The 16,950-nt window shown below is 38.0% G+C and overlaps 1 protein-coding gene across 4 annotated transcripts in view; it reads right to left on the bottom strand.

The window, feature by feature from the left end:
• The window catches only part of LOC150080630 (nephrin-like), a 382,937-nt gene that overhangs the window by 23,948 nt on the left and 342,039 nt on the right, over positions 1 to 16,950 (bottom strand). For 3 of the 4 annotated variants that reach the window (XM_090381105.1, XM_090381107.1, XM_090381108.1), the window contains exons 17-19: positions 14,751 to 15,035; positions 8,084 to 8,263; positions 5,064 to 5,197 (exon numbers count right to left, since the gene is read on the bottom strand). In XM_090381105.1, coding sequence (XP_090237231.1) covers positions 5,064 to 5,197; positions 8,084 to 8,263; positions 14,751 to 15,035 — 599 coding nt within the window. The remainder of the gene's footprint in view (positions 1 to 5,063; positions 5,198 to 8,083; positions 8,264 to 14,750; positions 15,036 to 16,950) is intronic. The other variant, XM_090381106.1, reaches the window with a different exon arrangement.

Raw genomic sequence — 16,950 nt, 5'->3', positions numbered from 1 at the left:
CTTACTGCTGGTAATGGTTGATGGCTCTCTGTCTTCTAACTTATTCTTCTTCACTAATGCATATATTCCCCAAGGTTCAGTTCTTTCTCCCACTCTTTTCCTTTTGTCCGTTAATTACCTTATTCCATTGACTGGAAATCCTATCCAAAGTTTTTCTGATGATAATACATTGCATTCCACCCTCCAGTTTGAGAAACCTCGCCCTGCACAAACTTCTCGAATATCCACTACCAATTCCTTAAATGCTGATCTCCAGGTAATTCTCCAGTGGGGCAAATATAATTTAGTTGATCTCAATCCTTCTAAAACTCAGTCCTGTCTTATATCTCGCAAAAGGGTATTTTTCTTCTTTTCTTATTTTCGACGACACTCAGATTTTTAGACAAGGTCACATATCTGTATTAGATACGAACCTGACTTCTGTCTCTTGGCATAAGCATATCACAAATATTACTTCTGCATCAAAAAACCCGGGTTTCTGTTTCGTTTTCGGCATTTCTTTTCTTCCAAAATTTTGTTCACTCTACGCAAATCTGCCCTACTATGGAGTATTGTTTCCACATCTGGGGCGGTGCTCCTAAAATCTCTCCCAGGCTTTTAGATTCCATTCAAAAGAGGGCAATTAGGTTAATTAATGACCCATCTCTAAGAAAGTCTCTCTACTCTGTTTCAGAGACGCTCTGTTTTTGCTACATGCCTTTTCTGTAGATACTTCCGTGGGCACTATTCTTCTGAATTGGCTTGTATAATTCCTCCTCTCTCTCTTCCAAACCAGTTCGAACACGTGTCGCACCCAATCAGCATTCTTTTACTGTCTAACTTCAAATTCACAAAACCAACTTTTCTTCTTTCTTGTTTATCTTCAACTTCCGTTTTCTGGAACAACTTCCCTTCATACATATTTCCTGAAAATACATCTGCAGAAGTTCAAATATCTTCTTTCATCATCCCAACCTTCAACCCCAAGCACGGTATTATAGGTTCTAATACTTTTCTTGCTTGGGGCTTTCATAAAAAAAAATAGTAATAAATAAAAAAAAATAAATGTACCTTCACTTCTGTTGTTGTAAATAGTGCCGTGTTACCTATCAAAATGACTTCAGGATTAATATTAATGCTACATTAATAATTTTTTCGGTGTTATGACTACCAAACCTGAAGGTTGGCACTGTGGATAAACCTCCTTTTCTTACCTGCCGTTAACGCTGGCCCCGTGTCCTGGTATGATGCTATAGTTATTCCTCACTCATGCGATTATTAATAGTATTTTAGTAACTATTTACTAAACAAATATAATAAAAAAATAAACATATTAATGGAGGAAACTGGACGCAAAAGATAATCATTTTCAGTGTATCGAATAATGTAAAAAGTACAACATCGCGATATCATATTGAATGCAATTTCTCGTGATCAACTTGCAGTATTACGTTGAATGTAACATCTCGTGTTTATCAATTCTTTCTATAGAAATTTCCAAAGGGATAATTTGAAAAGTAAATAATTTAAAAATCGTGGCAAGGAAACCTCAGTGTATTATGTGATTCGCATGTTTTACTGGATGAAAAACTTTTGCAGTAGTCGGAATAATCGCGGAACACTCGCTCACGACTAACTCAACTCGACTGCAAGAAAACGAGACAACCGAAATCAAGAAAACACCAGACTGTTCTAGGGTATGGAAAAGCAACTGTGGCAAACCTGCGTTATTTCAGGATGCGTGACTAAATACTAAAAGCCCCCAGAATTTAGTAGCTGCAACGTACAGAGTACTTCCTGACATATTCACAGAATAACATTTATTGTAATAATAAGAAAGTACTAATCAGTAATTGTTATTATTAGCATTATAATGAAAAACGATGCAATGAAATGGGCTCTTTTGTGCAGCTGAAAAAAAAAAGAAAAAAAAGGGAAAAATTCTCATTCACTCATGTCTTCCCCGTTGCGAAAAGTAATTATTCAATTCCGCTTTGAATTTTACCAATCTCTTTGCCTCAACCACAGGCAGTTTATTCCAATGGTGTTCAACATGCTGTCCGAAAGTAGTAATTTTTATGAAGGCTTCTTACCGTTATTCTCCAAAATTTTGCGTTTCCTGGTTCTACTCTCTCACCAGTGAAAATATACCTCACTCGTTCATTTTACTGATTACCTTCAGGGCATTACACAGGGTGATTCGCTACCAGTGCGACAAACTTGCAGGAGGTGTAGGGGGCACAAAGACGAATCGGAATCACATAGCATTGCAGGGTCCGAAATGCCTTCGTCAAGCGGTAGAGGACGTTGAACGGGAGGTCGCGTGAACAGCGATCCCGCTGGAAGTCAGCATTTGCGAACCGTTTCTGTTGAAGAAACCAAGTAGCAAAAGTCCTCCGGAGTGGATAATCAGCAGGCTCCAATGATTGGACGCGTTGCAGATGGTATGAACTCATTTGGTTTGTTGACAGTATCCTCCATACAGTGGATTGGGAAATACTCAATCGTTGGCCTATCGCTCGAGTACTCGTACTCGGATTGCCTTCTGCAAGACGAAGGACATTCTCCTCATTGTCTGGCGTCCTCTTCGTTCGCTCTCGATTCATGGTACTTCTCTAGAAACAACCAGTCTCACGTAACCTTCTGTGCACAAATAACATCCAGCCAATGGCGATCTTATGAGGGAAACATCTCATTGATACTAGAGGCCGACAGAAAGACTGCAGTAATCAAATTACAACCCAGTTCAATAGTGGTAGTCAAAGAGGCAAAATCGTATGATGAGGAGCACGCCTGTGCGGGAAACTTTCCTAGTACAAGCGCAGAGCGGCGCGCCCGTTGCAGTCCGCAGCTCCATACGCGAGGTGCATGTCGGCCAGTTCAACGTTTGAATACCCGTCCATCCTACTGCCTCGGGAACCGGTTCGCAAATGCCGACTTCCAGCGGGATCGCTGTTCACGCGACCACCCGTTCAACGTCCTCTACCGCATGACGAAGGCATTTCGGACCCTGCAATGCTATGTGATTCCGATTCGTCTTTGTGCCCCCTACACCTCCTGCAAGTTTGTCGCACTGGTAGTGAATCACCCTGTATACCATCAGTGCCCCAATACCCCTAAGATGTGTAGTTGTCAAACTTTGTGCCCTCGTGTATAGCACATTTGGTAGAATTGCGGTCCTCCCAACACCGGGTGAAAAAGATTTGAGTTCGAGTCCGTTGATGATGTGAGGATTTTTTATGGGTATTTTTCACGAAGTGGCTCAGTTAGTCGGTCTCAGGCAACTTGGCTTTTTTTCTAACCCGGAAACTTGGGTTTTTCATCCAGCAACAGAAAATCGACCAAAGAACACGCAATTTACAGACAGTATATATGGAGCAACATGGCCTTAGTCGCTGGTGTTCCTGAAACTCTACTACAATTATAACAACAACAACAACAACAACAACAACAGAGCCCTTATCAATTCACACATTTGACTATGGATCTCCAGTATGGGTCCTTCGGTCTCCAGCACTATGGGTTCTTGGAGTTATGCTGTTTTCGCCATATTATAATCCTCTTAGCAGCGTGAAACTGCAGAAACTGAGAGTTATCGGCTCCGGCAACATTTTTTGAATCCTTCACTGTCCAGTTTTGGTGTTTCCGAGTCCACCATAACTGTACCTTCTCGTTTTTTGCTGACAGGAGCGGAACCCGGTTCAGTCGTTGGCTGCGATACTCCATCCATGACAAGTTACGACGAGTTGTGTTTCCCGAAATGCCTCTTTGACTACCACTATTGAACTGGGTTGTAATTTGATTACTGCAGTCTTTCTGTCGGCCTCTAGTATCAATGAGATGTTTCCCTCATAAGATCGCCATTGGCTGGATGTTATTTGGTTATTGGAAATACCAATGCTTCTGGCACAGATTGCTATGTCATGTTCAAACTCACTGAATTGTACATATACGGTATTCCTGTTTATCTGCGCACCTAGTTTATATGAATGGTTCCGACAAGTAATGCAGTTATCGAAAGAGCGTTTCGTTCATGAAAAGTGCTTGGTGAGTGTAGTAAAGTGGCCGCTCAGCGTTTGTGTGTACTCATAACTGTATCATGGTGGTATCCTAGTACAGTACGTGCATGGTGTGAACAGAGTTGTAGTGCTTTGTGTTCATAGCAAAGGACTAAAGGAAATGCAGTGAAAAGAATGCACTGAAATTTTTTCCACAAGGAGTTTAATTTCGTTAATTAAATTCAGAATTAAAATTCGTATGAAATTGGTCAAAAGCACTAAACTCCATTCATACCATGCACGTGTAAGTATTTTATAGATCCTGTTATTACTTTCGACATGAGGTTTAGTTTGATATAACATCTGTGTCCTCCATTTCAAGATGGCTCCTCTCTGTTGGCAATCTAAGCAACACCATCACGTAAGTGATACTTACCGAAATATCTTTTAAAATACAGAAAGGACCATATGTCAGTTTACCGAGAAAAAATGTACAGTTTAAATCGTGAAGTCAATTTCATTCTCATATTAATTTTATTAATAATATAATATTATTTAAGTTTATTTCCTTTATCTACTATTGCAATAGAGAAATATATACGAGTATATATACACACACACGAACACATTTTTAAGTAAATTGTTCAACCTGTTTTCAGTAATTTACTTCTTGGTAATCTGAGATATGATCCACCCTAATATATCTACTGGCAAATAAATTTAACGATTCTCCGTGCTGCAGAAATCTGGGCCTCTGCTGCCTCATTCACTGTTCAGAGTCTGTAGGCTGACGAGCTGGATACTTAGTGGTCGATGTCACTAATTTAAAACATTCAGCTGATGGGTACTTTTTAATACCGTGTCTTCCAGTAATTCTCCTAAATGCTTTCGTTTTTTTTTTTTTTTTTTTTCATACTTATGGTGGTTTGATGACGCATAAGCTGCTTTATCTATAATGCAATTTCATACTTATCTTACAAACAAAATGTAAGATAAGTATGAACTTATACGTCTTTAACTTTAAAAATTTGAGAAATCCTAACTGAAAATTAACGATTTTTTAATAGAAATTAACTTATTAATTACCTGAAATTCTTGTAAGCTAATTTCTTCTCTATTTGGTAAAAACAAAGGCTTCATATCAGGACGGATGAATATTTTTCTTCCTAAACCATCTTCAGAAGCAGAAGGCATATCATGGTGTCTTCCTTCACCTGCACCTAATCGGAAATCAAAACATTTTTTAAATTTATGTTAATGTTATTACGAATAGCGTCTAACTGTATTAGCAATTTTCTACTGATAAATTTATTTATACAGCCAATGAAAGAAATTTTTGTGTAGATATTTATGCAAGAAAATTTTAGATTAAAGCCTCAAAATATTTATTGGTAAAGAAATAATTACTGCTGGCGAATTTGTTGGATTAACTTAGAGTTTCAGAAGCCCAATAATTTAAAAAAATTATAGAAGTGTATTTGTACACTTCTATAATTTTTTTAAAGTTTTTTTTTTAATATTTGTGGAACGTTAGAGGGAGCAACTAAGAACAACAAAAAAGGCACACCATTAGTAGTCACCAACCAGTTTCCCATTGCATATCTAAAATAAGACTTTTTTGTCAGGTTTTGTGGACAAGGCCTTTGGTTTCGGGCGAGGGTGGAATGTTTTTTTTTCCCTTTTTCATCCTGAAAAACAAGAAAAACAATGATCACAATTTACAGATGTGATGTAGTAGTAGTGGCATGTGATGCAAGAATGCAAGTGTATGAGCTTATGCAGCATCAGCCAAAAAAAAAAAAAAAAATCACACCATTCCCTCCAAATGCCTGTCCAGTTCCTCCTTAAATTTATTTAACCTATCAACTTCCACAACGACAGATGGAAGTTTGTTCCAGCAATTAACCACCCGCTGGCTAAAGGCAAATTTCCGCACATCTATTCTACATCTGTCCTTTCTTAATTTGAATTTATGCCCCCTTAGGTTCGTAATCTGAACAAGTGGAAGGATCCCATCAGAATTCAGCGTGCTCAACCCATTCAAGGCCTTATACACCTCAATCAGATCACCGCGCAGGTGCCTGGTCTCCAGCCACTGCAATTTGCAGAACTTAAGCCTCTCTTGGTAAGAGGATCCCTTCATTCCCCTCACCAATCTTGTTGCCCTTCTCTGTACACGCTCAAGCAAATCTACATCCTTCCTGAAATGAGGCCTCCAAACCTGTACACAGTACTCAAGGCGTGGCCTGACCATTGCCTTATACACAGGGACAATCACCTCCTTTTCCCTGCTAGCAAAATTCCTATATATCATTGACAAACCCCATGGCCTGCTCTGGCAGCCTGTCTGCGCTGCTCAGAAAATTTCATATCTGACTGCACAATTACTCCCAGGTCTTTTTCATTTTCTACTACCCTAAGTGTAATACCACACAGTTGGTATTTCTCTGGGGTTACTTCTACCCATATGCAGTACTTTGCATTTTTCAATGTTAAACTTCAGTTGCCACTTCTCAGCCCATCTGCCCAACTTTTCTAGATCCTGTTGCAGTAGCACATTGCCATTACTGTCATTAACAACCCTGCCAACCTTTGTATCATTTGAAAACTTCGACACTAAGCCTGATATACCTTCATCAATATCACTGATAAATATACAAAACAACAGTGGACTCAACACCGAACCCTGTTGGACTCCACTAATAACATTAGTCCACGAAGAGCAGCACCCATTGATTACCACCCTCTGTCTTCTCCCACTCAACCATCCTTTTATCCATTGTAATAAATAAATAAGATCTTTATTGTACAGTTCACCGGTACACGCAGGTACCACGACCATACAATACCCTTCACGGCACCATGCCAGAGGTTAACAAACGGCAGAGATAATAAAGAAATTGTAAAGATTAATTATAAGCAAATTATATAATAAAAAAAAAACAAAAAAAAACTTACCCTTAATACCATTCTGCTCCAATTTGTACAGTAGTCTTCCATGCGCGTGTGGCCATTTTGAAGTATAAAGAGAAAATTAACTTTCCAGCATGTATAGTTGTACGCTGCTGCCGAAATTCTTTAGTCTGTTCTGGAGATGACTAGATGGACTGATTCACTTGCTCCTCATCCTTATGTGCCCTGAACTTGCATTGGGGAGGAACTGGTTTACGTAGTCGAGGTGGTTTCTAATGTACCTTTCATAAGGAGAAAAACGTCATCTACATGTGGTTCCTGTGCATAGTTGAGTTGTAGAAATGCTAAGCCAGTAACCTTCAAGACATTGTTTCACTGTCATTGTGGCTTCGTACGCCTTTCCAGCATATGACCATCAGTGCAATCAGATACTCATTGAACACAGTTATACAGTTAGATTCCTGGCCAGTAGTTTCAAATACACTTATTCGTCACTTCATTCACTTTATCCGCTTACTCTCTTGTTCTGCAGCAATCATTCCCTATCTTAGTTATCGCCGGACCAGAACACTAGTGATAAAGGAAACAAGAAAATAACAAAATCCACACGAACGGGTATTTTTGCGTTGAACTACTTGGGTGCACTCGGAATGAGAAGAGAGAGAAATACTGACATCAGCTTTCATTTTAGAAACTTACACATGTGCATCAGCTTTGCAACAAAGGGAAGTTTATTCATGGGTAATATGATACGGTCAAAACCTGTCTGAAAGCCTATTTATGATTGCTAAAATTACATTGCCAATTAAGAACGCCCTCTGTGATAGTATAGTGGTTTTTCACTTGTCACTCCTTTGAAGGCGCCTCCGTAGCCAGGTGGGCAGGAGCAGCAGCGCGTAGCAGACGCTTCTTGATTAGACCGGGGTTCGAGCCCGTGCCCACCAAATACGGAGGATGCGGAAAGGTCAGGGAATGACCACCGCATATCTCCGGAGCAATATGGCCTTAGTTGCTAATGCTCCTAAAAACCAAAATAACAACAACAACACTCCTTTGAAGAGAGGTCTGGGTTCGATTCCTGCAAATGATAATACAGTGACTAGCAATACACCCCATAGCAAAATCCAGGTTGAGTTTTTTAAAATAAAAAAGCAGTCTACTTATGATAAAAAATTCAGGATATGGATATGTACCTTCAGGCGTTGTTCTATTCGATCTTCTTCGTACACAGAAGATGATGAAGAACAGATTGACAGTTACCAGTATGCATCCAACCACTGAAGCTGGAATCCACCAGATCTTTGACGCTAACTTTTTTGTGCCGCCGTCTTTCTCGACCAGATCTGTTGTTGGAGCATTTGGTAAAGTAACATCTGTAAAGAAACACCAAACAAATCATTTAGTTAGAGGTAACTTCATAAGTTTTGCAGTAGATTAAGGCATATTTTGAACGATAATTTCAAATAGTTTATTTCATCGCTATGTAGGTTTGGTTTGTATTGGGGTTTAGTGGCGCATGGACTACGTAGGTCATAATGCTCCACGATATGTAGGAAATATGGTTAGAAAGTACCAGCAGTGAATTTATAAGTAAGTTAAAATTGATCTTGCAGGTTGTTTGCTTTATTCTCATTCAAAGTAGTATGAGAACTGCTTAAGAGTTCTACATAAGGCCGCCGTAGCCTAGTGGTCAGGCGCGCGGGTGCATAAGTACACGTGCCTTGAGTGACCGGGGTTCAAGCCCGTGACTGCTGAATACGGTGCTGTTTCTTGTATTCTGTCTATCTTGTTAACTCCTCTGACTGTTTGGTCGTCCCGGAGTATAAACAGAAAATTTATTATTATAAAGCCATTCTCTTCGGCTATGAATGGAATCTTTTTGGCAATCGTTTCCTAATATCGATATTAGTTCCCTCGATGTATTAGACTTCCTCCAGCGGTAAAATTACCACTCCAGGAAGTCCAGTTTCAATATGAAATGGGAAAAGTGGTATACTGTATATTTTGTTTATCAGAATATTCTCCGGTAAATTACTTGAAAAGGGAAAGACCACACGCGTCCAAAGACCACTGGCGTCCAAAAGTTATATGCCAAGTTATTGCTTTGGGACTGGTGTCCAAAAACAGTAGCTTGACAAAAAAGGTACATTATGTTATGACGAACCAAAACTGAGTGAACTTATAGTAAAATACGCCTTTTCTGAGATACGTAAGTTAGCTCATGCATATCTGAAAATCAAAATGATTATCTAGCAAGGGGAGCTGGTGAGAGAATTTAAACTTATTCGAAGTTAGGCAACATTCAACTGACTTTCCTATTGTAAAATGAGAGCGTAGTATTAGGAGGTGGGATCTAGAGACTCAGGAGCCACTCCATTCGAAAAAAATGACATAAAGATATAGAGGAGAAAACCCGCTTTATTATAATATTTGAGCTGCTTTTGAAGGATAATTCTTTGATTCTGTTTTATTTCCTTTGTTAAAAATTCAAACTAAAAATTATTAAGCATGTTTTTTGGGTATTGTACCTGTATACTGAAAAATTAAATGCAAGAGTTGATCAAATATTATTATAAAGCAGTGTTTACAAAATATAAAAGGAATATTATCTCGTTCGCTATCGTAACGCATTGGTAATTGTCATGGAAGAATTACCAATTGGAGAGAAAACCACTTTACCCAAAGGAAAAGATTATTATTATGGTTATTCTAGGTTATTCTAATCGTTTTGATTGACTAGTTGTTGATAATACGACCAGAAACTATTTAAATTTTTTGATACGATACTCAGAATTTAAACGTTTATGATCTATTTTTCTTTTGGTTGGCATTCTTAGGAGTTTAAAATATTTGTAATCATTTCTATTTAAATACTTATTTTAGTATTAGTAATAGCCACATGGTGCAAGGAAGCCTATGGTTTATGCTGCACCAGCCAAAATAATAATAATAATAATAAATAAATAAATACCAATAATAATAAAATAACAAAAAAAATAAAATAAAATGATGGGAATAAAATAATAATAAGAAGAAAATAAATAATAATAAATAAGAGAAAAGGAAATGGACAACCTAAACGTTTCCCTTCTCCCGTAGGGAATTATCCAGCTGACCTTTGAATTTCCCCAAACTGCCAGTCTATACCACCCATGTACGTAACTAATTCCAGTAATTTATAACTCGCTGGTTAAAATAAAACTTCCTGCAATCCAGTCTAAACAACTCCCCCCGTAACTTGAAATTATGGCCCCTTGTTCTAGAGTCATTTATAACCGTGAAAATTTCGTCCTCATTCATTTTGCTTGTGCCTCTCAGAGCCTTAAACACCTCAATCAAGTCTCCTTTAAGGTGCCTAGTTTCCGAACTCTGCAACCCACATATTCGAAGTCTTTCCTCATATGGACGCCCTTTTGCCGATCTCACCAGGCGAGTTACCCGTCTTTGGACCCTTTCAAGGAGAACAATGTCTTTCTTTAGGTGCTGTCTCCATACCTGAACACAGCATTCCAAGTGTGGTATAACAATAGCCTTATCCAATGGGATTATGACATCCTTATCTGTACTAGCAATTGTTCGATACATCATCGATAGGACACCATGGTCCTTCCTTGCAACCTGTCTACAATGCTCAGAGAACTTAAAGTCTAACCGTATCGTAACACCCAAGTCCCTTTCCTCCACTACCTGCTTTAGTTCAACTCCGCCAAGCGAATAAGTTATTTTAGGGTTACTGTTCCCCAGGTGCAATACCTTACACTTTGCTGGATTAAAGCATAGCAGCCATTTTTCTGACCATCCCTGAAGTCTATCTACGTCATTCTGAAGAAGCTGCTTGGCGGCGATCATTAACAACTCTACCAATCTTTACATCATCTGCAAATTTAGACATCAAGCCCTCTATCCCTTCATCGATGTCATTTATGAAAATCAAAAACAACAGTGGTCCTAATACTGATCCTTGGGGAACCCCACTTCTTACATCAACCCAATCTGAGGAACAACAATTTATCACAACCCTCTGCCTCCTGCCCTGAAGCCATCCAGCTATCCATCTAAAGATTTTCCCTGCGATTCCAACCTGTTCCAGCTTATAAAGTAATCGCTCATGTGCGACTGAGTAAATTTTAAATTTTTTATGAATCTGTTTCTCTTTTGTAATCTGCTTGTGTTAGAATATCAAAGAGATATAAAGTTCTGCCGCATTTAGATCGAATTGTGGTGTTATAGCTGGCTTATATGACCTGCTAACAACAGGATAAAAATTTCATTTGTGGATTATGGAAACATTCCATTACAAAATGGAATTGTTATATTCCTATACAAAAATAGGAATAGCATATTAAAGACGCTGTCAGAGAAACACTGAAAATCTGAGTTGTAAATTATAGTTGATCATATAAAGCCTCTTAAATTATTATATGATAGTATAATAGTAAATACTAATTACCCATTTATTTTAATTGTTTTTTTTTTAAGGAAGCGAAAGAGAAACCTAATTTTCATTAAAATTTAAATAAAAAATTAAATTTAAACCAGTCTCTTGAAAAAGCAATTATAAAATCAACTATGCATTTAATTTTTGCAACTTAATAATATGAAGTTTATAGTTGCCGGAAACTGTCCATTGCATCAAGACTTAGCAAACGCCTGACTCCAAAACTTCTCAATCAGCACTCGGGTCTTTTCCGTCTGGTGTGGGGAGGATGGCGATTCTACCAACTATGCTACTCACAAAGGCGGTTACCAAGCTCATTGTCTTTTTTTAGATGAGACCTCCACACTTGGACACAGTATTCCAAGTAACATCTCCCCAACTGCCTTGAACAGTGGGATTATGACCTCCCTATCTCTACAGGATATTGTTCGATAAATCATCGATAGGACACAATGGCTTTCCTGGCTTGTTTACACTTCTCAGAAAACTTAATTTCTGCCCATATCGTAATTCCCAGATCTCTTTTTATCTCCACTTTTTTTAATTCGACCCCACCAAGTGTACAAGTTATTGTGGGGTTGCTATTTCCCAAGTGTAAGACCTTGAATTTTGCTGCGTTAAAACATAGCTGCCACTTTTCTGACCATTCTTGAAGCCTGTTCAAGTCATTTTGAAGGAGCGCTGCATTCTGCTAAACATTAACGACTATCACAAACTTTACGTCGTCTGCAAATTTTGACATCACGCCCTTTATCCCTTCGTCGATGTCGTTTATGAAAATCAGAAACAACAGTGGTCCAGGAACCGATCCGTGGGAAATCCCCACTTCTGACGTCGCACCAGTCTGAAGAATATCCATTAATCACAATTATCTGCCTTCTTCCTTGTAGCCATCCTGCGATCCATGTTAAAATCTTGCCAGTAATCCCAAAAGGTTCCTGCTTACGCAGTAACTTCTCATGGAGAACTGAGTCTGAGGGACTCTCGACTATGTCGAAATTTTTCGCGTACAAATAGAACGAGTACCAAATTTCTTGAGTTTTTTGTACCCGTTCTTTGTTGCATCATTGTTTCAAAAGACAAATAGGTTTCTTTAATTATGTAAAATTTTAAAAATAATTTTGTGCCATATCCTCTAAGATATTAAAGGGATTTATTGAATGTTGCTTAACACGAATAATACTATCTATAAGTGGAATATTATTTGTACAATTCCCAGGAAATTGTAATCCTCTTTTGTGTTGTTTTTATACAAATTCCATCTCAGAACAAAGTGGCCATTTTGTTATTTCTTGAAGAATGGGAAACTAAAACGGCTTAAAACTAACTAGTATCTTGATAAAATTGCCCAAATGGAAATTGCGATAGATAATTCCACTAACAGAAAAAGCATCGCGTTTCCATCGATTTTTTTTCCTACTACTCTGGAAACAGACAAATCATATTTATCCAATGATAGCAACTGACTTTTCTCGGTACTGTGGAGGGGAAGATTGAATCCTCGAAGTTCAATAAATTAATACAATTCCTGCTTCTAAATATTAGAAAAGAATGTAATATTTTGCTTTAAAAACAAATCTAGAAAAACTGCGATTAAAAGGCAATTTCAGTAGAGATATAGAATGTCTGCTGGTATTTCTTTTCATCATAAAAACATCCAAAATTTTAAATGGAATTTTGTTTTTTAAGTACTGAATTACTTGTTTTATAACTCTTGGTAGAATCAATTTTAGGGAACATTTTTCCATTTAAAGGTTATCGATAAATAAAGCAAGAATGGATTAAAATTCATCTGTAACTAGTTATTTAACTGATTTATTTTCCTATAAATAATGCAGGACACTCTGTAATGTACTTAATAAATTTTTATTTTTAAATACAGGATGCCCATAAAGTCCCAATCTGGAAAGGCTAACTTATAATTCTTTCAAAACTACAATAAGTGTAAATAGGCTATTTCTATCAATGTTAATATATATTAAGAATATAATTGACAGTGCATCAATCATCAGATGATTGCGTTCGAGTAAGAAAATTCAGCAGAACCAGAGAGATTTTTTATGATGATGTATTGCATGTAACTGTTAATAATCCACAAACCATTCTAACATTTAATTTCCTAGCTTCTAATAACAAGTTTATTCTAATAGTTAGGGAAACTAATTAGGCATTTGATGATCAATATAAGAAGACATTATTTGAAAAGAACCACAATATCATCCAGGTAAGAAATCAGTTATAACACCACCCACATAAGTTACTGCTCACGAAGTATACCAGCATCAAGAAAATGGTCAAAATAATCTATTTACATATTTCTATTGTATTCGCGCGTCATACACAGCTTGTGTTGTTGTTGTAAGAAATCACGAATAACATAATACGAGGGGGTATAAAAAGGTTCGTAGGAAGATGTCATCAGTAGGAAGATGCCGTTTTTAATATAAGTTGTCTACATATTCAATAACTAACATGTGAAATTTCATTCCTATAGGTGATTGTACACCAGAGGTGGATCCCTGAATCTGAGGAAGGACGCTATGGTTGACAAAGTGGAGTATCGAGCAGCGATCAAGTTCTTAAATTTTCAGGGCAAGAAAGCCCAGGAAATTGATGAAGAAATGAAAGCTGTGTATGGGCAGAATTGTCCCTCCTATGATACTGTAAAAAAGTGGAAACGGGAGTTCCAGTGCGGTCGTACAAGTGTCTTTGATGAGCCAAGAGAAGGAAGGCCATCAATATTCCCAGACAGTGAAACGGTTGCAAAGGTTGAGTAGCTGGTGCTGAGTTGACAGACGTATGACAATTAATTTCATTGAAAATGCAGTGGGAATTAGTTATGGGTCTGCCCACAGCATTTTACATGATCATCTGCACATGTCTAAGGTCTCCGCACAACGGGTTCCAAGATTGCTGACGCCTTTGCAGAAGCAATGTCGAATGCAATGTTCTCGCCAACTGTTGGATTTGTGTAATGCGGATGTTGAGAATTTTTTGATCCATTGGTGACTAATGACGAATGCTGGGTGTACCAGTATGATCTGGAGAGCAAAGACATGTCAAAGCAGTGGAAGCACACCTCCTCCCCACCATTCAATGAAGTGAAATCGTGGTTTCAGGAAAAAAGTGCGGAGTTCTATGATCAAGGCATTAAACAACTGATCCATAGATGCGAGAAATGTGTTACTATACATGGAGAGTACACAGAAAAGGATTAAAGTTCCTGTGAAGTTTCACCTTTCTAGGGCTATTATTTCTAGTAAGAGTACGAAAATTTTGATATCCCCTCGTATTAACTTACATTTTTTATAACAAATTAGAGGAATTATCATTCAAGAAACTATCACTTTAAAGGTTAGATTCTTCAAGAAATTAATTATTTCTCTATTGAAAATGCTTAAAAGCGAAATGAAGATAATTACCCTGTAGTTGAACATTCAGAACATTCGGACTGAAGCCACTCTCGCCTAAGACGTTTCTGGCAGATATGGAAAAAGCATATTCGGATGGCGTGTCAAGCCCAGACACGTTAAAAATGGCAGTGTTATTAGGGATGTTTATGTAGAAATAGTTTTCCGTTCCGGGCTTTTTGTAACGCAAAATAAATACCTGGGGGAATCCCCCATCGAAGGCAGGTATCCACGTTAGGAGAATACTATTGTGGGTGGTATTGAGCACCTTTAGACCATCAGGGATATCAGGAATACCTGGGAGAGAAAAAATGTGTTTCAATTAAAGTTATTTAATAATAGATACGAAGAGAAACTACCATTAAATAGTTGATTTTTCTTAAATTTTTGCCTCTGCGATCAGTGGTGGCTGGCTATAAAATGCCATTGAGCCGTTGCACTGGTACAGTAGCACCGAAAAATACAAGTAAATACCTTTTTAGTATTTATTACTGTTTATATTTAGTTTTTATTGTTGACTCGAATTTATTTTGTATTTATAAAGTTATAAATCGCCAAATGTTATATAGTTGTATTCATAAGTCAAGCACGAAGAGTCGTGCCACTTTATAATTGGCTCTCATTGCGGCTATGCAGCAAATAACCTAGGCTTGTGCATTGCAACGCTTTAGAGCGCTTCTATAGGGTCCGAAAGGTAGCAAAATTTGCTCCAGGTTTTTGTTTCGCTTGATTTACTAGTGTTCATTCGTTTTTTGAGTGTTTGTAAAAAAATATATACTTTCCGTCACTGTCATACAATAATAAACTTAATTTAAAGATTAGACAGACCTCTCTCGAATTGTGGAAAACATAGCAAATGTTCCAATAAGAAAAGAAATATCGTTACAGCCGAAATCACCAGCGGCTGCTGTAGGTCGCGACTAGACAGTGGTTACGATCGTTGTCTTTCCACACTAGTCAAAAGAGCGGAGTTCGACTCCTGTCTCAAAGAGTAAAACATTTATGGTTTTTCCCCCATGGACTTCCTCCACAAAAACTCCTAGACAAAACACATTGACTCCTAAATGACCTTATTTGTCTTGGCGCAAAATCAATCATCCAACCAACGTATATTTTTCAAACTTATTTTTGATACTGACAAAACTAGTAGAGTATATTTTGACATGGTTACATAAATTTTCAACGTTGTTACCAAGATTGTTCAGGCATTTTTACAAGGCGTTGTTGCCGTCTTTAGTAGCACAAATTTTCAAATTATTTTATTAGAGTCACCCAGAATTTCTTCTATATACCTATTTATGTAATGTGTTTGTAAATTGCTTGTATTCTCTGGTCGATTTGCCTGTTTTGCTGGACGAAAAATCTCAGTTTCTTGGGGGGGGGGACACCTCGTTGTCTACGCCTGAGACCGACTAACTCAGCCACGGAGTGAAAAAAAAAGTCCACTAAAGTTCCTAGCGTCATCGACGGGATTCGAACCCGTTCTTTTCCAGCCGGTGTGGGGAGGATGGTGACGATGCCATCGTGCTAACCCCGCACGTGAGTAGCACAGTTAGTATAATCACCGTACTTCCCTCACTGGGCAAGAAAAAACCTGAGTTCGAATTCCGTCGATGACAGGAGGAGTTTTTATGGCCCTTTTTCACAAAGTTAGTCGATCTTAGGCAAGGGTAGTATGTTTTTTCCCCTTCTGGAAACGCACGTTTTTCATCCAGCAAATCGCCCACAGAACATGCGCAATTTACCGACATATTATACAAATGTATATACGGCACAATATGGCCTAAGTTGCCGTTGCATTTAAATTCCTGTAACAACAATAACAACCCTGTATTGTTTTGAAATATTGGGATAAATGTCTGAACAATCTTTGGAGCTCAACATATACCAAGTGGTGAAGTTAAGCATCAAAGCAATTAAGGCTATAAAAGATAGAGATATCTTGTTCCTGTAATAGCGTGTATTCTTCATTTTGCCTGTTTGCAGAAGGAGGGATGAAAAACTGGGTCTCCTACTTCCACTCTTGGGTAAGACATTCCCTACCACGAAGCAGCTTTCAACAACTACATGCTGCATATCTAGAGAAATATCCACAATATACGCAAATATATACAGATGGATCGAAAACCGATACAAAAGTAGACGCGGCAGCAGTTTTCTCTGATACTACAATAACCCAAGTTCTCCCAACAGAATGTAGCATCTTCACAAC

This window comes from Mastigoproctus giganteus, chromosome 9 (assembly GCF_048544385.1).
Source record: "Mastigoproctus giganteus isolate SK-2022 chromosome 9, ASM4854438v1, whole genome shotgun sequence".
Classification (NCBI taxonomy): Eukaryota; Metazoa; Arthropoda; class Arachnida; order Uropygi; family Thelyphonidae; genus Mastigoproctus; species Mastigoproctus giganteus.
The sequence above is the reverse complement of the archived record's forward strand: the minus strand, read 5'-3'. Positions and strand labels throughout refer to the sequence as shown.